General features: G+C 46.8%; 2 protein-coding genes across 2 annotated transcripts in view; one reads left to right on the top strand and one right to left on the bottom strand.

Moving 5' to 3' along the window:
* Positions 1-5,125, bottom strand: part of CCDC157 (coiled-coil domain containing 157) — a 17,672-nt gene extending 12,547 nt beyond the window's left edge. The window contains exon 1 of the mRNA XM_084798779.1: positions 4,998-5,125. The gene's annotated coding sequence lies outside the window, so the exon portion shown is untranslated. The remainder of the gene's footprint in view (positions 1-4,997) is intronic.
* On the top strand, positions 5,114-27,433 carry SF3A1 (splicing factor 3a subunit 1; the record flags this gene model as incomplete). Its single annotated transcript, XM_084798780.1, has 16 exons — positions 5,114-5,395; positions 8,485-8,606; positions 15,240-15,447; positions 16,428-16,685; positions 17,725-17,799; positions 18,620-18,770; positions 19,843-20,036; positions 20,849-20,966; positions 21,234-21,419; positions 22,095-22,216; positions 22,311-22,556; positions 23,532-23,739; positions 24,180-24,334; positions 25,559-25,660; positions 25,772-25,843; positions 26,939-27,433. The coding sequence occupies 16 exons, from the start codon at positions 5,114-5,116 to the stop codon at positions 27,038-27,040; spliced, it is 2,601 nt and encodes an 866-aa protein (XP_084654906.1). The 3' UTR covers positions 27,041-27,433.

The following is a 27,433-nucleotide window of genomic DNA, read 5'->3' as shown; positions in this document are numbered from 1 at the left end:
AAGTCTTAGAACTCAGATGGTACAAGGAGTGCATCCCCTGACTGCCACACACGCACTATGGCAGATGTGTGTGTGTGTGTGTGCGCACATCAACACATTTTATAATAGGAAACAGGCTTCAATGTGACTTGCTTCCCACAGGCTTGTATATTGGTAGCTTGGCTGCCCACTGATGAGCTTTGGGGAGGTGACTGGCTCTTGAAGGTTTTGATATAGTCAATGGGTTCGTAGCCTTATAGGTGCATACTATGAGGGCATCACTGGGAGGTAGTAGAAAGTAGAAGGTGGGGTGTGGTTGGAAGAAGTAGGCCACTGCAAGTGTGTCCCTGTGGGCTGTGCCTTGCCCTGGCCCTTGCTCTGCTGTTACTCTCTGCTTCCTATCTTCTGAGAGGTGAAGAACGTCCGCCTCCACATGTTCCTGCCACCAATGTGTTCATCAGCATCAGCAAGGGACTTGAGTCTCTAAACCAGAGAGCCAAAAATGAATCTTTCCCCTTTTAGGCAACAAGAAAAGATGTCTTAAGTTTCCCCTCTTTATTACTGTTAGAGCACACACTTTTTATCCTCTAGTTATATTTTTTTGTTGTTTGGTTTGGTTTTTTGTTTGTTTGTTTGTTTTTTGGGACAGGGTTTATCTGTGTAGCCTTGGCTGTCCTGGACTCGCTTTGTTGAGGCTGGCCTTGAACTCACATCAATCCACCTGCTTCTGCCTCCCAAGTGCTGGGAATAAAGGTGTGCACCATTATGCCCAGCTCCAGTGATATTTTTTGAATGACTGTTTATAAAACTACAAAGATTTCCTGGTGTCGTTGGAGTCTTTGTTTCTGAAAGCTCCAAAACATAAAATTTTATTTACTTATTTATTTTAAATCATGTGATGGTTTGAATGAGAATGGCCCCCATAGGTTCATATGCGTGAATGTTTGGTTCCCAGTTAGTGGAACTGTTTGGGAAGGATGAGGAGGTGTGGCCTTGTTGGAGGGGGTGTGGCCTTGCTGGAGGGGGTGTGTCACTGGATGTGGGCTTTGAGGTTTCAAAAGGCCTATTGTCCATCTCTCTCTGTGCCTGCATCTTTCAGATCAGGTGTGAATTTTCAGCTACTGTTCCGACACCCTGCCGGCCTGCCACCATGATTGCCACCATGATCATCATGGATTCATCCCTGTAAGCAAGCCTTCAGTTAAATGCATCCTTCTATAAGCTTCCTTGCTCATGGTGTCTCTTTGTACCAGTAAACTAGTAACTAAGATAAAACATTTGAATGTTTTAGTTATTTATTATATTTTATATTTATGAATGCTTTGCCTGCATGCATGCAAGGGTATCCTGTGCAGACCTGGTGCCTTCTGAGGTCAGAAGAGGACATCATATCCTCTAGGGCTGGAGTTGCCAATGGTTGTGAGCTTTGTGCAGGTGCTAAGAACTAGACCTGCGTCCTTTGCAAGAGCAACCAGTAACCTCTGAGTTAACTTACAACCCTCATAGAAAAACTTTTACAAAATACATTTTTATGCTTTTCTGTTTTTTTTTAGACTAGTCTGTCTTCCAACTCAGAAATCTACCTGTCTCTGCCTCCTAAGTCTTGGGATTAAAGGTATGTGTACTTGACCCTGCTTTTCTTTTTTCTTTCTTTCTTCCTTCTTTCCTTCCTTCCTTTTAACATATGTCTTATTAGTTTTAGGGACCTCAGTCATAAACATTGTGATGAGTAACTTGAAATACTACTTTCCCTCTCCTAAACTACATGAAAAGGTCTAAAAAGAAAGTTGGAGAGATGGTCCTTTTACAGAGGATCCAGGTTGGTTCTCAGCTCCACAACCGTCTCTTTATAACTCTAGCTCTAGATGATGTGGTGCCCTGCTTTATCTCTGTAGGCACTGTACAAATATGGTAGCCAGGCATGCCTTCAGGCAAAACACCCATACACATAAATATAAATAAATCCCTTTGATTGTGAGCCATCTCTCCAGCCCCCCAAATAAATCTTTTTAAAAAGGAGTACAATAAACACTAAAAAGAAACTTTCACTTTATGGTGCATAAATTACTACAAGCATTATTTCATCATGAACTCAATATGAAATGAAAAATTTTAAGCTGGGCATGGTGGCGCATGTGTTTAATCCCAGCACTCAGGAGGCAGAGGCAGGCGCGTTTCTGTGAGTTTGAGGCCATCCTGGTCTACAAAATGAAAAACAAAAACAAACAAACAAACAAACATATTATTTATTTATTTAGACAGGTTCTCACTATGTAGCTCCAGCTGTCCTGAAACTCACTACACAGACCAGGCTGACCTTGAACTCATAAAGATCTGTCTGCCTCTGTCTCCTGAGTATTGGGATTAAAGGTGTACCACCACATCTAACTATTTATTTTTAATGCATTTTAAATTGTGTGTGTGTGTGTGTGTGTGTGTGTGTGTGTGTGTGTGTGTGTGATGTTTGTGAATGCCCATGGAAGCCTACAGGTGTTCCATCCCCTGGAGGTGACATAATAGGCAGCTCAGTCTCCTGGCATGAGTGCTTGGAATTGAACTTGGGTTGGGTCATCTGAAAGAGCAAGATAGTCTTGTGCTGGGCATGCCTTTAATTTCAGTATGGGGGAGGGCAGGCAGAGGCAGGAGTATCTTTGGGAGTTGAAGCCAGTCTGGTCTACAAAGTAAGTTTCAGAACAGCCAGGACTATTATACAGAGAAATCCTGTCTCAAAAAACAAACAAAAGACAGTCTTATATATCCCTGGCTGACCTTGACCTTGAGGAAGATGACTTTCAAGTTCCTATCCTTATGCCTGTACTTCCCAAGTGCTGTATTAATTACAGGTATGCACCATCATATTCTGCAAGTGGTATTGGGGAGAGCACTCAGGATTTTGTGCATGCTAGGTAAACACTGTACCAATTGAGCTATACCCCAAGCTCTTAAACTTTGTTTAAATTTATTAAGCCACAAAGCCAAGTGCTTATTTGACCTTGATGGTACACCTCAATTTGCACCAGGGAGTATTTTATTTGTTGTTGTTGTTGTTGTTGTTGTTGTTGTTATTATTATTATTATTATTTTGGTGTTTTGAGACAGTGTCTCTTTACATAGCTCTGGCCGTCCTATAACTCACTATATAGACCAGGCTGGCCTCAAGCTTACAGAGATCTATCTGCCTCTGCTTCTCAAGTGCTAGGATTAAAGATGTTTGCCACCACTCTTGGGCCTGTTTCAAATATTTGAAAGCCACATGGGGCTGGCTAGTAGTCACTGTACAGTGTAACGGGTCAAATGCTGTGTTCATCAATAATGAGACTGAGCATCTACTGCATGCTAGGGTCAGGCAGGGCATGGTGACACAGGAGGCTAAAGCAGGGCGATTCCAAGTTCAAGGCCAGCCTGGGCGAAAAAGTAAAACTGGAGAGGGAGGGAGGGAGGGAGGGCTATCTGAGTCTCCCTACAAGGAATAATACTCACATACAAACACATTTGACTCATATCTCCCATGTGTTGAATTGGCAACTGCCTCTGGTGAGATAGTGCAGCTCAAGAGATTATGTCCCCAAGGAATGAAGTAGAGACAACAGGGAAATCAACAACAAAGTGGAACCTCCTGGAAACGACATGAAGGAAACAAGACAAACAAGAAATCCCAATCTGGGGAGAAGCGTATTCAGGAGTCAAAGCTCTTTAGACTCCTGAGTGCCAAAACTATTGATCTGTTTACATGGATACCAATTCCCATGAGAGTCTGGGTCAAAACATCAAGACTATTCAAAGTTAAGCAGAAACTATACTTGATAGTAGGGTGTTTGTTTAATATGTATGCAGTCCTGGGCCAATCATCAGCATCAGAAACTTGTATGCACATAGAATATCCCAGGTTAACTTTCTATTGATTCTTTTCAAAAACAGAGCTTATGCACATTCATAGTGCGGGAAGTGAAAGAGCAGATGACGTGGCTTTCTCTGTAATTCCTAGATCTTGAATAACGATCATCCTTAAGCTACGAGCTCGGAACCGCACCTGTGACCACACAGATGATAGCTCTAATGGAACCAACATTACCATTATAGGGGCTACAGCTAATAACGTTGTTTGAATCTTTCTGAATCCGAAAGACGGGTAGGAGCCTTTCCTTTTCTTCATTCATCGTTTGAGCCTCCCTTTCTCAAGCAACTAACACCATGGCTGAAGGCCATACTTATTTTCCAGCCAGTATGTCTACTGAGATTCGGTCCCCACCAAGAAAAGATTTCTGAAACTTTAAACCACCTAGATGGCAACTGCCAATCTCTGACCAATCTCTGAGATAGCTACAGCCTGGATCCCTTGGGACATGAAAGTGACAGTGAAAACATAATAATAAACATCAGATCAGTAGAGAAAACTGGCCTGCGTATGGATGCTTACTTCATGGTCTTCATCAGCAAAAAGCTTGCTCTAAGGAGTAAATGGTAATGGTGTGACCCATTGTTTGACACAGGATCTAGCTTGCAGTAAATAAATGTCCCTAGTCTACATTAATAACAATGAAATAAACAGGCTACAGTGTGGCTGGACAAGGAGAAATGGGGTAGAATCTCGGACGTTTTGTCGCTGCTCCCTTTCACAGGTGAGCAAAGGCAGGAGGGGCTCAGAGTCCTCCCAAAGTTGGGAGAGGAGGTGCGGACCAAGAGAAACTCGCGAAAAGCGGAAAGCAGGCGAAGGTAGGCGCGTCTCCACAAGCGAGAAGCGTTATCTGCAGGGAGCAGCCTAGAAAAGAGACCAGTGGGGGGAAGACCCTAGGGAATTGTGGACTTAAACTCTGTAAACAGGGATCCGGAGAAAGTGGTGCTGAACAGAAAAAAAAAAGGGGGGGGAGCTAAAGGTGTAGTTAGGTTGGACCCGACGGGTCTAATGGGAGAATTCTTCAGGAAGACTGAGGCGGGGGCTTGGAAGGTGCGGGTCGCAGGAAGCAAGGAATCGGCCAGGGTCAGGAGGGGAGTTGGGCGGATGATATAGAGTGGCTCACCTGTCTCCGGCGTCGCAGCCTCAGCTCTGTGCTTGGCCGCCTCACAGAACCTCCCCAAGAGCTCCGGCGGCCCCTAGGATCTCTTGAACCCTTAGCGGGGCGCCCAGACCGCTGCCATGGCAACGACGCATCACGCCGCCGTGCCCTCGAGGCGGGGCTCAAGGTGCGCCGCGGCGAGGGGGCGGGGCCGGAAGTGCGTTTACTGGCCCCAGTGGCTTTTCTCTGGGTGGCCGCCATCTTGCCATTGCGTTGGACTCTCCGTGTGCGGAGCTTACCCTTGCCGCCGCACCGGCTGTCGCCACCGAGGCGGGCTGGCAGCCCTGAGCGTCGCAGTCATGCCGGCCGGACCCGTGCAGGCGGTGCCGCCGCCGCCGCCAGTAGCCACCGAACCCAAACAGGTACTGCGCCCCGTGCTCCTCAGCCTGCAACCCTGATACAGGCCTCGTCCCTCCCCTCCCGCGCGAGCCCCATGGCGCTCCTGCTGGGAGCGCCAGCCTCCCTGGTGGAGTTGGAAAGACTGCAAGTCCCAGGAGTCAGCGCGCTGCCTTGCCTTTTGGTGTTCCCCCCCCTCCTCCCCCCAAAGCTCCCTTGAACTGGATTTCTCCAACTAGCCTGCGGACTTGCAGCCTCGGCTTTACCCGAGGGTTTATTAGAATCGTGAAGCCTCCATCCTAAACCTAAGTAGGAAAATGCATTTTAACGAAATCCCAATGTGTTCCGTTAAAGTGCGGGAAGCATTAGGACAGCCTGTTACTTGTCGGAGCTAGGCCTACCATCGCTCAGCCGTTGTTGAGTAGTCTCTAATTTCCTCGCCTGCACTATGTTTTCTTGGGTTAAAAACAAAAAAAACCCATCAATGGTGTGCGTTCCCTAACCAGAGAAGGCTTAGGGAAAGTCTTCATCGTCACAGAATGAGGCATAACCCCTGACTTAGGAGAGAGCCCAGAGTAGTGCAAAGGTAGATGTCTACAAATTTTCACTGTTTATTGTCTGTGGCAGTGAAAATGATAAAGTGTCAGGTGTAAAGTTCTTAAGGCAGGGCATGTGACACGCATCGGTAATTCCAGCATTTGTGAGTTTTGAGACAGGAGGATCGGGAGTTGAATGTAAATAATTGCCGTGCGATTGAGTACAAATAAGCCATAATTTTAATCACCGCTGCTTGCTAGAATAGTGGGGGAAATAAATGCAAGGGAAGTCCACAGGAATGAGAGGTGAGCTGCTATTTTAGAAGAATAAATGGCGATGAAGATGGAGAATGAAGAATGGTGGAGAAAAAAATTATTTATTAAACATTTATCAGGCACATACTATATATTTATCACTCTGGGTTCACAATACAATCCCAAACATGACAGATGAGGCCCATAACCTTTCTCCAAACTTTTATGTATTTGTGTGCCTGTGTGTTCTCAGTATTTTCCTTGACACTGGGGGGAAAACAGACTAAAGTGATACCAAATAATTACAAAACCACCAAGGAAGGAATCAGGTGGTCAAAGGTACTTGAGCAAGTGTGGCTCAAATTTGGGATAATGGTGGCAGGAGATGCAGTTCTTAGCATTTGAATATGTCTTTGAAGACAGTGGGAGACATTTACAGTTGGGTAGTTTCATTTGTGTTTCAAAAACTCAGGCTTATAGTGACATGAAGAGAGGGAAACGAGCAACAATATGGTATTCTAAAGGCACTGGGGGTCTGATCTAGATTGGGGCAAGAGGGATGGGCAGGTGCTTGTCCCAGACCAGCTGGTGGCACAGACTTCCCAGCCTAGGTGATGCCCTAGAATCCTGATTCTGGCCATGGAGCCAGGCACAAGGTTGTCCTTCCTCTATTTTGTTTGTAGTTCAGGGATAAGAATGCTTACTCAAGCTGGGCGTGGTGGTGCACGCTTTTAATCCCAGCACTCGGGAGGCAGAGGCAGATGGATTGTTGTGAGTTTGAGGCCAGCCTGGTCTACAAAGTGAGTCTAGGACAGCCAAGGCTCTCTCGAAAAATCAAAAATTAAAAAAAAAAAAAAAAAGCGCTTACTCCAGGCTGTCATCAGGACCTGAAGGATTATAGTTAAAGTGGCTGGGGTGTGCTTTGCATTTGATGAAACTGTGTTTGTTAAGGAAACTGAAGAGTCCTGAGTTCTTTCTGGCTTATGTGACCAGAAAGCCATTCATAGGTTAGAGATGAAAGTGCCCTGCAGTCTGTTGGTTCTAAAGCTTGGTGGCATTCAAGAGTTAATTGGGAGATTGATTTAGGCAGGATATTTCAGCCTGAAGTGGGGAAAGGAAGTGTAGGACATAGTTTTTGAAGGGGTCTGATTGAGGACAGTGAATACTGGGAAAAGATCCCGATGTTGTGGTGACCTCCAGCCATAAAATTATTTTTGTTGCTACTTCATCGCTGTAGTTTTGTTACTGTTATAAATCATAATGCAGATATCCCATGTGTAGGATGGTGTTAGCAAACCCTGTGAGAGGTCATTTGATCCCAAAGGGGTCACAACCCACAGGCTGAAACCCACTGGTTTAAAGTACAGAAGCTGGAAGGCACCTGGAGCTCTAGCTGACGGCAGTTGTTTTTTACTTGGCCAAGAATACTTGAAGGGAATGAACACCATGTAGGAGATGAAATAGGAACTCAGGTTGTTCAGCTGCCAGGAAGAACAGGAGGAAGGCCACAGGAACATGAAGGCCAAGAGAAACCTTATTTTCCTAAGAGGAGAGCCCAACTCTTAATTGAGGGAGAACCTGCTGGTGTTGAGTTACGCTGAAGCTCCACAAAACTGCACTAACTAACGGTGGCTGTGTTTGTGGGAAGGGTTGTAGAAAATGGACAGTATCAGCGGGGCTTTTTTTGTTTGTTTGTTTGTTTTGTTTTGTTTTCTCTTTTGTGTGTGTGTGTGTGTGTGTGTGTGTGTGTGTGTGTGCTGGACCTCATGCTCACTAAACACTTTAAACCACTGAACTACACTCTGGCTTTCTTTCTTACCAGGCAGTCAGCAAGTATTCTGTGTGAGACACAATAATACTGGGTTCAGGGCTAAAGAGGCCTTTTAGATTCTGGAATATTTCTTAGATTGTAGTCAATGTCCCTGAATCTGAATCACATGGATATTTGGTAAAAATGCAGATTTGGAGACTAAGGATGTAGTTCAGTGCCTTGCCTAGCATATGTAATGCTTTGAGTTTGAGCCCTAGCTCTTTAATAAATAAAAAATGCAGATCTGATTCTACCAGACGATCTGTTTAGAGGGGAGCCATGGAAGCTATTCTTCCCCCTAGTTCTTAGGAATGGTCATAGAAATACTGGACAGTTAAGACAACTGTTTTCTTTTGTTTTTAACTGCTTCCTCAGCCCCTAACCCGAGGACGTCTGCAGGACACTGACAGGGCTTAGTGGTGTCCTGGAGAGGTGCTGAGGGCTGATGTGGGTTATGGTGTCCTACTCAAACCAGTTACTCGGAAGATTTTACTTCCTTTTTCTGTTTCCACAGCCAAATGAAGAAGAAGCATCAACAAAGGAAGATTCCACCCCTTCCAAGCCAGTGGTCGGGATTATTTACCCTCCTCCAGAGGTCAGGAATATCGTTGACAAGACTGCCAGCTTTGTGGCCAGGTAACAGCTGCCTCTGCACAGTGGGTCAGGGAAAACTGGGCTTTTGAGTCAGCACAAGGGCAGCATGGGGTTTTTTAGAGGCGCTGGCCGTGGCTTATTAGTTCTTCCAAAACCACAGTAGGGCAGTGAGGTGGGCAATAGCCAAGACTGCTGTCTTTGAAATACCACAGTAGTAACCACAGTGAGAGCCACACCTTCTGTATAGTCAGTCACCAAAGTTTCTGCTTCCAAAGCAAGCCCGGGGAAATTTCCTGGCAGCTTCTTTGTAACTAATGTATGTGTGCTCTATGTTTGAGCTGCCAGCCTAAGGAAATAAAAAGCAGAGCTGGGGATTGGAGAGATGGCTCAGTGGTTAAGAGCACTATCTGCTCTTCCAGAGGCCCTGAGTTCAATTCCCAGCGCCCACATGGTAGCTCACAACCATTTATAATGTGATATGATGCCCTCTTCTGGCCTGCAGGTGTACATGCAGGTAGAGCACTGTGTACATAATAAAAAAAAAATCTTAAAAAAAAAAAAAAAGCAGAATTGATATTGTTGTAGAAGGACTCCTTTCCATAGAGCCTCAAATGGTCATTTACAGATGAGTCAAGAACAAGCTGGAAGGCCTGAGCGACACTTAGTTATGTTATAAACACGTTAGCTATCTTCCCAGGCAGGGTTAGAATTGGTCAGGGTCTATATACTCCTAAATCTTTAGATGAATCTTCCTGACTCCAAAAGTCAACATACCTGTGGCTCAGGGTGTTTATAGACTGTCCTTTTGGCAGCCAGCAGCTATATCCAGCTGCATTTGTTTTGTTTGTCCTTAGAATCTTTCTTTTTTTTTTTAAATCCTATTGCCACACTTTTAAAAATGAGACAATTTCTCAATCAGTCTCAGCTTCTGGCTTTTCTGGAACTAGACTGCTTCTTACATGGCAGTGCTCCATGGCCCTGAATAGTGTCCAGGAGCATGTGCTGTGCAGGCCCCACACTTAGACAGTCACTCCCCTGAGGCAGCAACCCTACCAGCTTGTTTCATTTAATAGATGTTTCTTTCCCAACTTCTTTTTTTTTTTTAATTGAAAAATAAAATCATTCATATTACATCTCAATTGCTATCCCATCCCATGCATCCTCCCATTCCTCCCTCCCTCCCTCCCTCCCTCCCACTTTCACCTCGTTCCCCTTCCCTATGACTGTGACTGAGGGGGATCTCCTCCCCTTGAATATGATGCTAGGGTATCAGGTTTCTTCTTGGTAGTCTGCTATCCTTCCTCCAAGTGCCATCGGGCCTCCCCATCAAGGGGACATGGCCAAATATGGGGCACTAGAGTTCATGTGAAAGCCAGTCCCCCACTTAACTGTGGAGAATGTCCTGTCCCTTGGCCTGATCTGGGTAGGGGTTTGATGATGACTGCATGTATTGTCTTTGGTTGGTGCCATAGATCGAGCAGAACTCCTGGGCCCAGATCCGCCCATCATAGTGTTCTTCTTGTAGGTTTCTAGGACCTTCTGGCTTGATCTATTTCCCTATCTCCTGTATTTCTCTCACCTTGGGATGTCCTCACCTCTATCCCACTTTCATGAGACATGCCCCTCTTTCCCAACTTCTTAATAGAGTGAAGCATCAGAAGAGATTCTGACTGCTCTCATGTCCACTCCATGAGAGTTCATATCACTTCACCAGCTTTAGTTAACTTGATCTTCACTTAAAAGCTGCCTTAAGATAGGACATTGAGTCGTGTGAATGGGCTTGTGTTTCATAGCAACCCTAACGCCTTCCCCTTCATCCTGTGATGTTAACAATTGGGGAAAGGATGTTGCATAAGGAATAAGTGAGCTCTTACTGTCAGGACAGTTTCCGCCAGCTATTGTCACCCTTTCCTGTTGCCTTCTGCCCTTGGCATCCTTCTTTAGATATGGCAGCACCAACAGGAGTGCTATCATGTCTTGATTTTCTTTGCATGCTAACTTGTAAACATTTCCTACAGTATTTCACCGTTGCCCTCACGCTGCATGCCTTCCATGGAGAGGATGCGGGGTCTTAAGGCTATGTGTTTTCTTCTCAGGTTGTTTCCACTGGTCAGCGAAGCTGTAAGAGGAGTCAGAACATTGTCTTTCCTCTTAGATGCTTCCCTAGAACAAAATTCAATGCGAAACATTAATGGCTAAGAGAGCATTAAGAGAAAAGATTCTAGGGCTGGGGAGGGGGCTCAGTTCAGTAAAACAGCTGTCACAAAAGTATGAGAACCTAAGTCTGGATTCTCAGCACCCATGTGAAAGCAAGAATCAGCGTTAGCCAACATCTGGTAACTCGGAACTGAGGATAGAGACAGATGGGCAGATCTTCAGAGCTCACTGGCCAGGTGCTCTAGCAAATGGTTGTGTGTTAGATTCAGCGAGAGACCTTTGTCCTTTGCCTTAAAACTAAGGTGGAGCCAGGGTATTGATGCGGCGGCAGGTCAGTCTCTGAGGTTCAGGCCAGCCAGGGATGCATAGACGCTATCTAAAATACATACACAGATAAATGTATGCAGTGGGGAATGATTGAGGAAGATAACTGTGGAGCCTCTGGCCTCCACAGGCATGTGTGCACACAAGTGTGCTTAGAAACATCTTAAGCAGTTTCCCGGGTAGCCTTTTGATAGTTGTGTCATCCTCTACTGCCACAGACAAAAAACCAGAACTAACCAAGTTCTCTAAAAATTGAATACTCATTAGTGGGCATACTGATCCACACCTATAATCTCACGGCTGGAAAGGAACACTGAAAGGTAGAGACTAGCTTGGCTACACAGTGAGCTCTATTTCAAAAAAGGGAAATGGGAGCTGGAGAAATGACTTAGTAGAAGTTAATACTACCACCACTTTCTGCTCCTTCAGAGGGCTTGAGTTTGGCTGCTTTCAGCATCTATGTCAGGCAGCTCACACCAAAGAATTTGAATACCTATACACACACACACACACAGAGTAAAGTTGTTGTTCTAGAAAAGGAAAACAAAATGGATTAGAGCCAGTCATGGCACATTCTTTCAAGTCTCATAAAATATGTGAGACAGAGGTAGGTGTATCTCTGTGAGTTCAAGGCCAGCCTGGTCTATAATGTGAGTTTTAGGTCAAGTAAAGTCAAGACCTTGTCTTAAAAATACATAGAAATAAATAAATGTGTTGATTGTGTAACTTATTGGAGTGTGTGTATGTCTCACTACAGAATATGAAATCCATCTCTAGTAACCCCACAATGTTTCTAGATGGGTTTTGACCATGGCGATCATTTTGTAGGCATTCTAAAACCTGAACTTAAGATGGCTTAGTGGGTAGTGCTTGCTACACAGGCATTAGGACCTGAATTTGGATCTCCAGCATCCACATAAAAGCATGGTGTGTGTGTGTTGGGGATGATTGTTAACTCCAGCCCTGTTGAATAAAGATAGGCAAATCCTTGCAGCTCACTGGCTGGCCAGCCTGCCTAAGGTAATGGTGAGCTCGATGCTCAGTGCAAGACTCTATCTCAAAAAGGTTGAAAATAATAGAGGAGGCCTACCCAGTATTGACTTCTGGTTTCCATGTGAGCATTTGTGCACACGCACATACACACACACAGCCAAATTGTAAATAAAATCAAAACTTGCTTTTGTATGCTTCACAATGAAGGGGCCAGTCAAGATCTTGCTCTGGGAAAGAGCTCGTATTCAGGTCTCTCTGCTAGGCCGTAGACTCAGGACCAGACGGTGGGTATCTGCAGCCAAGTCTGACTGACTAAAAGGAACTTTTTTCTATGTAGATTAGTCTTCTCATTTTTGCATTTTCCTGTCAAAAAACTAAATTGAAAATTACCTTCAAAAAGCCCCGCCACGGGCTGGAGAGATGGCTCAGTGGTTAAGAGTACTGCCTGCTCTTCCAAAGGTCCTGAGTTCAATTCCCAGCCATCTATAATGTGACAATAAATTTAAAAAAAAAAGCCCACCAGCTGGGCTGAGTCAGAGCTGGGCTTTTCTGTAGAAATCATTCCTTGTGTTGGAGGATCTAGTTCTAAAATTAACAGCCAACTTGGAGCAGTGGAATTTCTTGGAATAAGAACATCTGCCTTCTCATTATCTCTTTAACTGTTCCCTGATGTAGAGGCTATGGCTTAGGAGGCAGCACTGCAAGAGACAACCAGACCCCCTTTTCTGTTGGTTTTTTTTTTGTTTTGTTTTTGTTTTTTTCTGAGACAAGGTCTCTCTACATTAGCCTTGGCTGTCCTGGACTCACTTTGTAGACCAGGCTGGTCTCGAACTCACAGTGATCCACCTGCCTCTGCCTCCCGAGTGCTGGGATTACAGGCGTGCGCCACCACGCCCGGCTTTAGGCCCCCTTTTCTAGAAGCCATTAGTCTATGAGGGTATTTTCTAGGCATGGTGACCTGATGTGGCAGAACCCTAATCTGTATCCCTCCTGCTTGTATGTGTGGTGCATTATGTAGGGAGGTAGGAAAATGCTGTTTTCCAAAGCACGAGGTTCTAGATTAATGCACAGTCAAATTGAGACCGCATGGTGTTAGTCATGCTACAGGGTGTGACCAGACCTTGCTAGAGACTAGGCCTTCCACCATCTGTGCCATGAATGTCACAGATTATTGTGGCCAGTCTTAACCATAAAGTTGCCTGCATCTTGTCTTCTGCTCATGAGATTCTGAAGAAAGAGTGACCTGTCTGGTACTAGTCTCTGGAGCCATGGCTTGGTGTATTTGGGGTGCTTTGTTTTTTTGTTTTTTGGGGTTTTTTTTGTTGTTGTTTTTGTTTTGTTTTTTCACCATTTATTTATTTATTAATTCATTCATATTACATCTCAGTTGTTATCCCATCCCTTCTATCCTCCCATTCCTCCCTCCCTTCCGCTTTCACTCCATTCCCCTCCCCTATGACTGTGACTGAGGGGGACCTCCTCCCCTGTATATGATCATAGGGTATCAAGTCTCTTCTTGATAGCCTGCTATCCTTCCCCCTGAGTGCCACCAGGCCTCCCCATCAAGGGGACGTGGTCAAATATGGGGCACCAGAGTTCATGTGAAAGTCAGTCCTCTTGGAGTGCCTTTGAATGAGAGTCAGGGGAAGTCCCATGGGCATCTCCTGATGATCCTCTCTAGTGTGGGCTACATAGTAGTAACTGCCTCCTTTATTTGCAGGCCACTGTATTCAAAAAGTCTTGAACATCTCCTTAAATACTACTTAAGTAATCTCCTCAATAATATTTGAAGTTACAGAGGGAAAGCGGTGTTAGCCACATTATATATAGGGAAAATCAAAGTAAGGAATTCCTTGGAACCTTGCTCTATGTGAGACTAAGTAGTGAGCAAGTCTTTTTGTTTTGTTTTGGTTTGGTTTGGTTTTTTTCGAGACAGGGTGTCTCTGTGTAGCCTTGACTGTCCTGGACTCACTTTGTAGACCAGGCTGGCCTTGAACTCATAGAGATCCACCTGCCTCTGCCTTCCGAGTGCTGGGATAAAAGGCGTGTGCCACCATGCCTGGCTAGTGAACAAGTCTTTTTAAGACTTGTGTGCCTGTTAGCTGACACAGATGTTATATGTATGATACTTGGAACTAGGAAAGTAAAGGCAGGCAAATCAGAAGTTCAAGGCTAGCTTAGCCTGGACACAGGAAACCCTATCTCAAAAAACCAAAAGCAAAAACTATGACCTCTTGTTATTATCTATGGGGGCTCTAAAAATCAGGATTCCCCGAACACTTTTTTATTATCCTGGAGGATTGCATTTCTTTAGTGTGGGTATATACCCAATGGATGTGTGCACGCATACCCATGGATCAGAGTACAGCTTGTGAGAGTCCGTTATGTGAAACCAGGAGATGAAACTCAGGTTGTTCATCTTGTCAGCAAGCACCTTTAACCACTCAGCCTCCACACCGTGGCTTTATTCTGTATACATACAGAGTATATCAATCTTGGAGAGCCTCATAGATCTTGCAGAACAGTTTTTCCTTTGTGGGCCTCCCAGTAATAAATAAAGCTACTTTAGGCAGTATTTGGACAGGGCATTAACACTTATTAGCTGTTTGAGTTTTTTGGGGTTTGTGGAGCTGAGAACCAAATCCAGGGCTTTGTGCACATTAGACACTCTACAATCGTGCCATATTCTCAGGCAGAAACAATGTTTTATTACAAGGAAAAAACCAGTCACTCGGAGGTGGAGAGATGGCTCAGGGGTTAAGAGCACTGTCTGTTCTTCCAAAGGTCCTGCGTTCAATTCCCAGCAACCATACGGTGGCTCACAACCATCTACAATGAGATCTGGTGGCCTCTTCTGTCATGCAGGCACACATCTAAGCAGAATATGTATAAATAATAAATAAATGAATTTCTTTAAAAAAAAAAAAGCCAGTCACTCAGCTGATTGTAGATAGTACAGAGGTGGCAGAGAAGCTAAGAAGTGACTGTGGTGGAAGCAGCCAGGCCCGCTTTGGCAGATGGCACTGTCTGCTGGTTCCTGGATGCTCAAGGAACATCTCTGCTTTCCTGAGAGATGGATTGTTTGGTGAGTGGGTGGTGGCACAAATGTTGAAATAGAGGGAGGTTTGGATGTGAATAGCCACAAACACTATGGCGTTCAGTCTTTGGTGCCTTATTTTATTTTATTTTATTCATTTACAGAAATGGGCCTGAATTTGAAGCTAGGATCCGGCAGAATGAGATCAACAACCCCAAGTTTAATTTCTTAAACCCCAACGACCCTTACCATGCCTACTACCGCCACAAGGTCAGCGAGTTTAAGGAGGGGAAGGCTCAGGAACCCTCCGCTGCCATCCCCAAGGTCATGCAGCAGCAGCAGCAAGCCGCGCAACAACAGCTGCCCCAGAAGGTTTGGAGCCCAGCCCCTGTTTGTGGGTTAGGGAGGAAGCAAGAACAGACAGGGCGGGCGGGCGTAACCAGCTCTGCTGTCCACAGTCACAACCAGCAGGGACAGAAGTAAGGTTACCCTCCTCGTCCAGAAGCACTGATGATCCAGAGCACTTCCTGAGCACTGGTTGGTCAAGCTCCATGCTCTGATCATGAAGAGCCCAGCAGAACGCCTGTGCAACAGATGAAGTGGCTGAGGCTTGTCCAGATAGGGTTTATTGACCCAAGGGTTAGTTGCAGGGTGTGAACCTATTGGCCTGGCTGAGCTGGAGGAGGTGATGTGGCATTGTGCCATTCCTTCTCTGCTGTTTGGGCTGCTGGGGCCTGGGAGTGTTGAAGGCAGCACTAGGGACAATCGAGAGTGTCGGTGAAGACAGAAAGGGCCAGTGCATTTTGTCTACTGTGTAGAGCTGACCTGGTCCCTTCATTTTGTACCTTTCTCAGCTTTTGTAGAAAAAGCAGCCTTTTGGTTGGCCATGGGAAATAAAAGTTGAAGTCATGTTTGAAGACCTTGCATTACAATTGCTGCTTATAGGGCCGTAGGCTACCTTAGTTTCCTCACTTACAAGTATTTCACAGTGCCTCTTGTACTTCCTGGTTCTCTGGGAAGTCATCCACATACTTTATGTGGCAGGATTCACTGCACACACATGGGCTTTATTGTATTTCCAGCCTCTTAACTCAGATTTTACAGCCTATTTCCTACATACTTTTTTTTCCTGCCTCTTTAGGCCTTTGATTTCAGGACAGAAGCAAAGGTGTAGACTGTCTTGTTTGAAGCAGATTAGGGAGTTGAGACACAGTTGGATGAGATACTGCTGATGCCAATCTTCTCAGCAAGGCCCAGTGATGCTCACAGTTAATAAAGCATTGGAGTCTGGCCATCCTGCTGCGGAGTTAGCTTACTCCTGCTCTGTTCCTGTCCTACGCTTTCTGTCTTAGGTCCAAGCCCAGGTGATCCAAGAGACCATAGTACCAAAGGAGCCCCCTCCTGAGTTTGAGTTCATCGCTGATCCCCCCTCCATCTCAGCTTTTGACCTGGACGTAGTAAAGCTGACGGCTCAGTTCGTGGCCAGGAATGGGCGCCAGTTTCTGACCCAGCTGATGCAGAAAGAGCAGCGCAACTACCAGTTTGACTTCCTCCGCCCACAGCACAGCCTCTTCAACTACTTCACAAAGCTGGTGGAGCAGTACACTAAGGTGCGGGGGGGGGGAGGGGGGCACTGTGTCACCACTCTGTCAGCAAGGACTCTTGCTGTGGACCTCTGGGAAAGTATGGATCCCAGCTTAATGTAAAGTCTTGATATGAAAAAAGTGTGTGTCTGCCTGTCTGTGTGTGTAATGTACATGGTTTTTGTGTCTTGCTGTGGAACACACTTGGGGTCAGAAAACAGCCTTCACTTCTCTTCTTCTACTGGGGATCAAACTCAGACTTGCACAGCAAGTGCTTTCATCTGAAGAGCCATCTCACTGGCTCTAAATCTTGATTTTTATTGTTACATTTTGTTGTTTGTTTTTCTGAGACAAGGTTTCTCTATCCTGGAACTCACTCTGTAGCCCAGGCTGGCCTCGAACTCACACAGATCCACCTGCCTCTGCCTCCCAAGTGCTGGGATTAAAGGTGTGCGCCATCATGCCCGGCATTCCTGGAGTTTCTTAGTGGGGAGGAGAATACAGTGAGGTATCTGTCGGATGGAGATAGCTACTCTAGGTAAAAAGCAGGGCCTGGAAATGCTGGGAAGTAGGGGAGGAGGGAGCTTGTGTTCCTGAACAGGACCCCAGAGGAGGACTGAGTAACATTTTCAAAACGATAGGAGCGCATCAGCATCAGGGAAGCAACCGCAACCTGCCAGTGGTTTGAATACTGGGAATCCTGCAAATGGCTTTCTCCAAAAAGTGCTTTCTTAGCCAGGCATGGTGGCACACACCATTAATCCCAGCACTTGGGAGGCAGAGGCAGGTGGATCACTGTGAGTTCAAGACCAGCCTGGTCTGCAAAGTGAGTCCAGGATAGCCAGCGCTACACAGAGAAACTGTCTCAAAAAACCAAACCAACAACAAAGAAGTGCTTTCTTAAGTGGTAGTGAAAGAAATGCAAGGTCTGGTTATTAAATAACTTGCCCGACGTCCCACAGGTAGTGCAGGAATCCATCTTTTATGTCCTGTGATAGACCCGGCAAGGCTGTCTTTCTTTGTCTTATACTGTGATACACTGACAGTTGCTCTAATTCTCTTTCAGATCTTGATTCCCCCCAAAGGCTTATTTACGAAGCTCAAGAAAGAGGCTGAAAATCCTCGAGAAGTTTTGGACCAGGTAAACACAAGATTTCCTATTACCAGGAACCAATGCAACAGGTTCCTTGAAAGGAACCTTTTCAACGAGATCCCTCTCCTATTTATGTCACCTTTTTTGTATGACATACTGAGTTTATATGAGTTGTTTACACAACCATGGGATGAGCCGTTTACTGGAGTGTGGCCAATTTATCAGACTACCCCAGAAAATGACACCTTTACCTAAGCCATCCTTAATTGCTAGTAGTCGCTAATGGAGAGGTACCCCTTCTCCATTGTGGTGAACCTCTGGTGGGTCCAGTAGTGTGAGGTAACCACAGCTGTAGTGAGTTCATGAGTGCAGTGGTGTCATCATGCCCAAAAGATACATTTTGCTGCACATCTCGCCATCTTCTGGTTCTTATGTTCTTTTTACTCCTTCTAGAAATGTTCTCTGAGCTTTGGAAGGGGTGATATGAAGGTCCCCTTTAGGACGGAGCATACCATGTCATGTATCCACGGCATGAGTCTACATTAACTACCACAGGCATAATAAGTTTCTCTCCCAAGAACTCATCATGATATGAACTTTCAACACTTTAACAACATGACCATCTAGCCCCCCCCCCAAAAAAAGGTGATTGGTTCCTCCTAGGGCCTATGATACTTGTAGCCACTAACTCTTGAGAAGATTTTCAGTACCAGTGGAGTTACTAGGTTTTTATGCACATTTACTACAAGAAAGTTTGCTGCTTTGAGCACAGAGCCCTTTGCCACCTCTGGTAGAAGTTTCCCATGTGATATGAAGAACATGCCCTGAAGCCTCATTGGAAGAACCTTGCTATTTCCTATCTCCATAGGTATGTTACCGAGTAGAATGGGCCAAGTTTCAGGAACGTGAGAGGAAGAAGGAGGAAGAAGAGAAAGAAAAGGAGCGTGTGGCCTATGCTCAGATTGACTGGCATGATTTTGTGGTGGTGGAGACAGTGGATTTTCAACCCAATGAGCAAGGTAGGACTGGGAAGATAAGTGCCTACAGGTGGGAGCCAGGAAGCCTGACGTTCCCAAAGAGCATTGGAATCAGGCATGTGTTTCCCTCTGTTCTAGAAGGCTTAATTTGCTCAAGTGGAATGTAATTCAACAGCTGGTTACTGTGTTAGACTCTAATGTCCTTTGCAGATAATGAAATCAGACAGCCTTTGGGGATCTCAGAGGTAGGATAAGGAACACCTTTTCTTTTTTTATTTTTATTTATTATTTATTTATTTTTGTTTTTTGAGACAGAGTTTCTCTGTGTAGCCTTGGCTGTCCTAGACTCACTTAGTAGACCAGGCTGGCCTCAAACTTACAGTGATCCACCTGCCTCTACCTCCTGAATGCTGGGATTAAAAGTGTGCACCACTATGTCCAGCTGAAACACCTTTTCTTTTTTCCTTTTTTTGAGACAGCTGACATTAATCAGCGTTTTCTAGAGGAACAGAACTGATCAAGTGAATCTAGATGTACAAAAGGGGGATTTAGGGCCAGGCATGGTGGCGCACGCCTTTAATCCCAGCACTCAGGAGGCAGAGGCAGAGGCTGTGAGTTCGAGGCCAGCCTGGTCTACTAAGTGACTTTCAGGCTGTGATCTAGCTAGTCCAACAGTGGCCAGCCTCCCAGGCGGCTGGGGTCTCAGCTGGTCTTCAGTCTCATTGGGAAAGAATGCCTCAGCAGCAGGATAAGCAAACTTTCCAAGCAAACTACAAAGTGAGAGGCAAGCAGGCAAAAAGCAAACACTTCCTTCTTCACTGCTCTTTTATAATAGGTGTGGCCCAGGTTTAGGATAGGTCTTCCCACCTACAATGACCCAATCAAAATCCCTCATGGGTCCAGCTGCTTGGTTTTTAGTTAATCCCAGATGTAGTCAAGTTGGCAACCAAGAAGCCATCACAGTGTCTTTATGTAGCCCTGGCTCTTCTAGAACCAGGGTGGCTACAAACACAAAGAAAATCCAGTTGCCTCGGCCTTCCAAGTGTTGGAATCAAAGGTGTTTTACTCTAGCACACTTAACTCAGTGTTTTTGACCTGGGGTTACTCCTTTTAGGGAATTTTCCACCCCCAACAACACCAGAGGAACTGGGAGCCCGAATCCTCATTCAAGAGCGCTATGAGAAATTTGGGGAAAGCGAGGAGGTGGAGATGGAGGTCGAGTCTGATGAGGAAGACGAGAAGCAGGAGAAGACTGAGGAGACTCCTTCCCAGCTGGACCAGGACACTCAAGTACAGGACATGGATGAGGTACATTGCCAGGTGGTTCTAGCCTGACCTTTCTCCAGGAGGTTGGCTGGTGCTCTGCTAGTCCAAAGTTCTGCTCCTTATGGGACTCAGAAGGGTGGGAGCCCTAGATAAGGCAGCACAACACAAAGACCAGTTCATAGGAAGGATCTGGAAGCCGTGCTGGCCTTGTGTAGTCTGTGGTATTCCCTTTGGCTCAGCATCCCTGGTCCCAACCCTCCACCAGCCCTGCTAGGGAACCATATCACCCTGTGCTTTGATGCCTTTCTAGCACTTAGGCCTAAAGGACCGCTAGTTCCCAAGCTTGTCTAAATGTAGCCCACACATCCTTTCAGACATTTCTAACCCCTTCCAGCACAGCCCTCATGTAGGCACAGAACCCTGAGCCAAGCTGCTCTCCCCTCTCAAAAGAATTTGTGTACAGCTTGAGAAGAAAGGGCCCTAGTGTCTGTGGGAATTGACTTTTTCTCTCCCTCCCAGCATTGCTCTGGGAGCAGCTACCATTAAGCGCTGACTTGGCCCCTGTATTCCTCCCCTGCATGTTAAGTGCCCTTGGCCTCTTGGGACTGCCTGGTGCCAGCCACTGGAAATGCCTGGGAGGAGTGTTAACACCATGGTCCCTGATGCTCCCATTCATACTGTGAGGAAGCAGCTTGGCCGGCTGCCGGCTGACCTCAGCTACCCCAGGAGGCTTAGCACATGGATGCTGGCTGGCAGGGGCCAAGGCTCCTTGCCAGCCAGAGAGCTGCCTTAGTCTTGAGCTTTGGGGAAGTGGCCTTTCATCTCCTGAGTTGTTCCACTGCATTGCTCTTCAGGGTTCAGATGATGAAGAAGAAGGACAGAAAGTGCCTCCACCCCCAGAGACACCCATGCCTCCGCCTCTGCCCCCAACTCCAGACCAAGTCATTGTGCGAAAGGACTATGATCCCAAAGGTAAGGCCTCCCTCCCAGTCCTCGTGCTGCTAGAGAAAGTCCTGGATGGTCTTCTGTATTCTTCAGATGGCTGCTCTAGGAGGCCTTGAGGTAACCCTTACGTTACAGGCCTCTAGGCGGGAAGCACGATGGAGTCATCTCCAGTTTTGGGTCCCTGGTGTAAGGCTGGCACTGACGGATATTTTCAGTGTGATGTCTGAACACACCACTTTGTTAACCTCGGCTATCGTCCAGTATTCTCTCTCACTTAAACATGTTTCCTCTTAGCTTCGAAGCCCCTTCCTCCAGCTCCTGCTCCTGATGAGTACCTTGTATCCCCCATCACTGGGGAAAAGATTCCTGCCAGCAAAATGCAAGAACACATGCGCATTGGGCTTCTTGACCCCCGCTGGCTGGAGCAGCGGGATCGCTCCATCCGAGAGAAACAGAGTGATGATGAGGTTTATGCACCAGGTGAGATGGAAGTTCCAGCCCATACATAGCTTGCTTTATGCAGATACCGAATGGTTGAGGCCAGTGAGAGTTTGGGAGTTAGATGCAGCCTATGATACTGCAAAAGAAATGTGTATTTTTCAGGACATTGTAAGGAATCCTCCAAAGGCTGGCGCTGACAGATGTCCGATTCCTGTTGATATCCTATAGCAAGACCTGACAGTAGCTGGGGGTCCTTACTCCTTTGCTCTCTTGACTTGTGATTGATCTCTCTCTCTCTCTGAGTGCCACTCACTGGTCTTACTGCCAAGTGTAAAGCAGCAGGACGGGGCTGGGCAGCACTCAGGAGGCAGAGGCTGGTAGATCTCTGAGTTCAAGGCCAGCCTAGTCTACATAAAGAATGCCAGGACAGCCAGAACTACACAGGCAGTCCCTGCCTTTAAAAAAGAGAGTGAGAGGAGGGGCTGCCAAGGGCTAGGGAACTGTGTCTTTGGTCCTGTTAATAGGAGTTGGACAAGCACCAGGTCTTTCGGCTTAATGCTACTTTGGCAACCCTCCCCAGACTTAGAGGACGAGTGACATTTGGGGCTGACGCCTGTGCTGTCGATCCACCCTCCACTCTACATCCCCAAAAGCTACTGACTTTTCAGAAGGGCACCAGGTTTAGCTTTCTTTACTCCATTTTGTTGTGTACAGGTTTGGATATTGAGAGCAGCTTAAAGCAGTTGGCTGAGCGACGTACTGACATCTTTGGGGTAGAGGAAACAGCCATCGGTAAGAAGATTGGTGAAGAGGAGATCCAGAAGCCGGAGGAAAAGGTGCAAGTCCAGTGACTGCTTAGGGCCTACTTTGCCCTCTGTCTCCAGGTGCTCTAGGAGTCCTGACAAGCTGTATCTTTGCTGTCCCATGCAGGTGACTTGGGATGGCCATTCAGGCAGCATGGCCCGGACCCAGCAAGCTGCACAGGCCAACATCACACTCCAGGAGCAGATTGAGGCCATCCATAAGGCCAAGGGCCTGGTGCCAGAAGATGACACTAAGGAGAAGATTGGCCCTAGCAAGCCCAATGAAATTCCCCAGCAGCCACCGCCTCCATCTTCAGCCACCAACATCCCCAGCTCAGCTCCCCCTATCACATCAGTGCCCCGACCCCCTGCGGTGAGTTGGAAGCCATCCTGTTACCAAGTGGTTTTTTTTTTATCTTGGTCCTTGGGGAGCGGGGTAGTGGGGAGGTGGATATGGGGGTGGGTGGGTATGATGTCCTGTGTGAGAAGAGCAACTGTTTTAGCGCACAGCCTGAAGGCTAGTGGGTTGAGCTGAAAGAGAAAGGATCAAGTTGAAAGTGGAAACTTCTAGCCTGGTCTTCTACTACAGAGGAGAATTGGATCAGGGAGTGAGCTGAGTCACAAATGGGGGAAGCAGATTTGAAGTTGGCTGTGGGCTTAATGGGTCTTGAGAACTGATGGTCTGTGTCTGGGAGATCAGGTCAAGGTCAACCTCTTTAATGGTACTGTCTGCTTGAGGAGCTGGTTGAATCTGAACCACCAAGCCCCAAGTGGAACTCTCAGCAGCAAGTTTCTATCCTGGGCCTTATGTGAGACTTCAGTCTCTGTTAAGCAGACTCTAAGTTGTCTAACCCCCATTCTGAGTGGCCAGTTGGTGTGCCCTTGAAGCTGAGCCTTTAAAATCGTGTGGACTTTCTGTGCCTGCCCCAGCTCTGAATAATGCCACAGAGACTTACATTTATTTATAATAGCTTTTAGCCTTCACTTACTCTTGTTCCCAACTAGCTTGTATAGCTTGTTACCTCTCCTCGATTTCGTACATCTGACTTCCTCTGAGTCTTTTCCAGACTTACTATCTGCCTTAAGTCCTGCCTATTCTCTCCTGCTTTGCTATAAAGGCTTGTTATCTCTTTACTCAGCCAGTCAGAAGGTGATGGAGAACAATGTTCACAAAATACCGAGGCAGGACTTCATAAAAATGACAGTACCAAGCTCTGGCCTCTACTCAACTCTTTGGGTACAGAAATCGGCATTTGAATAATACAAGGACAATCTTTACATAGCCTTAAAAAGACCACCCCAACAAGTCTTGGTTTCCTGTGACTTAGGGTTCTCCTCCCACCCTCAGATGCCACCTCCAGTTCGTACCACTGTTGTACCTGCTGTACCTGTCATGCCTCGGCCACCCATGGCATCTGTGGTCCGCCTGCCCCCAGGCTCAGTGATTGCCCCCATGCCACCCATCATCCATGCACCCAGGATCAACGTGGTACCTATGCCTCCCGCAGCACCTCCCATCATGGCGCCCCGCCCACCTCCCATGATTGTGCCAACAGGTGAGTCTGTAGTGTTGCTTTCCCATCTGTTGGGTCAGTCCACAGAGCTATGGCTGGTGTTAGTGACAGCTATTACCACTAGGTCTCTATCCCAGAGGAAATTGAAACTGGGAATGAGAGCCACAGTTCTTAGGGGAGACAAGGGACTGAGGTGGCATAGCTAGTATGTCTACATTTGGTGGTCAGGGCCTTGACAGGCTCAGCCCGTCAGCCTGACAGATGACTGTTGCCTCTGCTCTGCCTCTGGTTCCCTGCTGCCTAATCTGGGAAGCCTCCTAAGGCTCCCTGCCAGGTGCTGAGTGCCACACTCACAAGGCGTGGCACTTCACACCTCTAAGGAGCAAAGCCTCTAGAATCTCCTATCAGCATCTTCCTAGTCCTGCTTCCTGGGCCTCTGCACTCTTCTGTCCTCACTGGGCAGCTATACCGTATCTTTGCAGCCTTTGTGCCTGCTCCACCTGTGGCTCCAGTCCCAGCTCCAGCTCCAATGCCTCCTGTACACCCCCCACCTCCTATGGAAGATGAGCCTCCATCCAAGAAACTAAAGACTGAGGACAGCCTCATGCCTGAGGAAGAGTTCCTGCGCAGGAACAAGGTCTGTGACCCAGAATGCTGCCTGTGCTGCTCTGGAGTATCTGGCAGTAGCATGGGTTGCCCAGGCCCCAGCTGTGTTCCACTTCCATGCTATTAGCTTCTGGGATGTAGGTCAGCCATAAGAAGCTTCTAGATATGTGAATAATGTGAGGCCAACAGCTGGGGGAACAGAAGGTGCTAGTGGTGGTGGTGGTTCTGGTAGTGTGGACTCTTCTAGAAGCCAGTGTGGAAATGCAGCTGCTGAGACAATATCACCTGAGTGACGTGACAAGACCACTAAACCAGCAGCAGGAAGCTCTTAAATTCAGATCCTCCGCCCCCCAGCCCTGGGAGGGCTGCTTGTTAGGGTAGGATTCTGCTGGTGTTCTGGAACAAGGATCTCCCTTGGCATTGCTGGTCTCTAGGAAAGCTGTTAGGCTTCAGTGAAGCTACAGAAACAGTCCCAGCTCCCACTAGAGTTGCCCCGTAAAATTGACAAAATGTTTTTTCCTAAGACTAGTGCCTATTTCTTGAGCACTTACCAAAGGTTCAGATTATTCTCTGTTTAGTGTTTCCAGCAGCCAGTTTCACAGGCAAATAGCATTGAGCTTTGATGCCTTGTCTGCTGAGTTGTGAACCCAGTACTTCACAGACCACATTCTTTGAGGTTTGTTTTGTTTTGTTTTTTTCAAGACAGGGTTTCTCTGTGTAGCCTTGGGTGTCCTGGACTCACTCTGTGGACCAGGCTGGCCTCAAACTCACAGAGATCCACCTGCCTCTGCCTCCTGAGTGCACATTCCTTTTTTTTTTTTTTTTTTTTTTTTTTAAGATTTTATTTATTTATCATAGATACACAGTGTTTTGCCTGTATACCAGAAGAGGGCACTAGATCTCATAGATGGTTGTGAGCCACCATGTGGTTGCTGGGGATTGAACTCAGAACCCTTGGAAGAGCGGGCAGTGCTCTTAACTTCTTGAGCCATCTTTCCAGCCCCCCAGACCACATTCTTTACCCTAGTAACTGGCCCACAGAGTAGGAGGTTTGAGACTACCCTGGGTTAGCCCTAACCCCTAAGCCTGTCTAGAAACAAAAAATATAAAGAAGTGAAGCCTTGTGTAGTGTCACAAGTGCATCAGTAGTAAATGAGGGGCAGAAGCCATTGTTTGCATGGGTCCACTGGATAGCAGAGCACAGTTCCTGGTTGGCCAGGGGCTCTCCAGGCATAACGAGCACTCCATTTTGCAGGGTCCAGTATCCATCAAAGTGCAGGTACCCAACATGCAGGATAAGACGGAATGGAAGCTGAATGGGCAGGGCCTGGTCTTCACTCTCCCGCTCACAGACCAGGTACGTGTTACCACCTCCCATTGGTACAGGTACTTGGGAGCCAACGGGGTAAGTCAGCCTTTTCCAGCTGGTCTTAGCAAGGGGATGAATGACCTTTCTTTAATCCCACAGGTCTCTGTCATCAAAGTGAAGATTCATGAAGCTACAGGCATGCCTGCAGGGAAACAGAAACTACAGTATGAAGTAAGCCAGGGTAACCCCGGTCCTACCCTTAGGTTCCAACTTCTCTGCCATCCCAGAAACACTCTGACACAAAGTAGGATGGAGAGAGACCTGGGTGTGTCCATCTGAGTCCTTCCTAAAAATGATGAGCTGGAATGCTAGGGCAGGTGGACCTGATAGTGCTGGATTCTGACAGCAGACTTATGCAAGGTCAAAAAATACTGTCTCAGTACCTGGAGCCAGTAGAGACCAGCCCAGTGATGTGGTCTTAGACAGGCTGGCTGTTTGTGTAGGTGCGAAGGGGGAATCTTGCAGATTTTGTGGGGCCTCAGCTCCTCCTCTCTAAAATGAGGGTATTGAATGAGGTAATCACTAAAGGTCTTATGACCCGAGAAGTCACTGTTCCTTGGGGTTGGTCACGAGTGGTGTCTTGGAGAGTTGAAAACTGAATCAGATGTTGGCAAAGGTTCCTTACTTGGAAAGGAAGGAAGGAAGGAAGCAAGGAAGGAAAAAGTGTTTTAGAAGACACCAAAGTTCCATAATTAAACTAGTCCATGTAACGATAACTAGTCCACCGACCAGTCCAGCTGGTCAGTTATTGGGGGGCCGAGGGGGGTCGCAACCTGTATTTAAAGAAATGGGCGAGAGAGATGTAGAGCTCAAGCGAACAGTTGCTTGTCAAGAGCCATTTATTGAAGGTAATGGCAGGCTTTTTAAAACCTGCTTTAGTGAGGGCGGGGGTACGCAAGGAGAGTAGTGGAAAAGTACAAAATCTTCTGGGTTGAGCCCCGGGAACATTTGCAAGGGGAGGGGTCTTCCAGGTGAGACAAAGCAGGATGTCTCTGTGGTTATCTTAGGATCAGATCGCTGTCTTCTCAGGACTAAGCCGGATGCCTTGCATACCTAATGAGTGGCCCAGCAGGATGTTTGCTGCAAATACTGAATGGGTGGGGGTCGGCCTCAGGCCTTTTGGTCCCTGGCACATAATCCATTCACCTCCCTCCTGACTTTGCCTTAAGGCTCCATATTGGTGAAGTCTAGAATATTAACAGCAAGCTACATTGATACAGTTCAAAAGACAGGTGCCGCATACTAAGACATTGTTTTGTCTTCCAGGGCATCTTCATCAAGGATTCCAACTCCCTGGCTTACTACAACATGGCTAGTGGTGCTGTCATCCATTTGGCCCTCAAGGAGAGAGGTGGCAGGAAGAAGTAACGAGAGAAACCTACATTTGAGCCCCTGCCATTGTACCTCTTCTTTTTACCCCACAGTTCTAGACACTTTCTCTGGGGCCTCAGGCACAGCCTGTGCATTTGTTTCCCTCTTTATCAATTTGGAAATTCACCTTGTCCTTAGGAGAGCTGTTGCCCACTATCTATCCCTGATAGTGGGTAAGAATAGCAGAGAGTTCTAAGCCAGTCCTGAGTGATTCTCTTGTTTAGATTCTGCATTGGAGGCCCTTCAGGAAGCTCCTTTGGAATTGAAGACCTAGCGCTGTCCTACAGTACAGTTTCCTAATGCCAAGTGACACTTGGCTGATAAGAGTGTGGTTACTGTCATGCGTCATTTTGTATCATGCTTTGATCTCTAATAAACCTCTTGAAGCCA

This window comes from Acomys minous, assembly GCF_964271855.1.
Source record: "Acomys minous genome assembly, chromosome: 10".
NCBI lineage: Eukaryota > Metazoa > Chordata > Mammalia > Rodentia > Muridae > Acomys > Acomys minous.
Note: the sequence above shows the minus strand (reverse complement) of the source record. Positions and strands in the feature narration are given on the sequence as shown.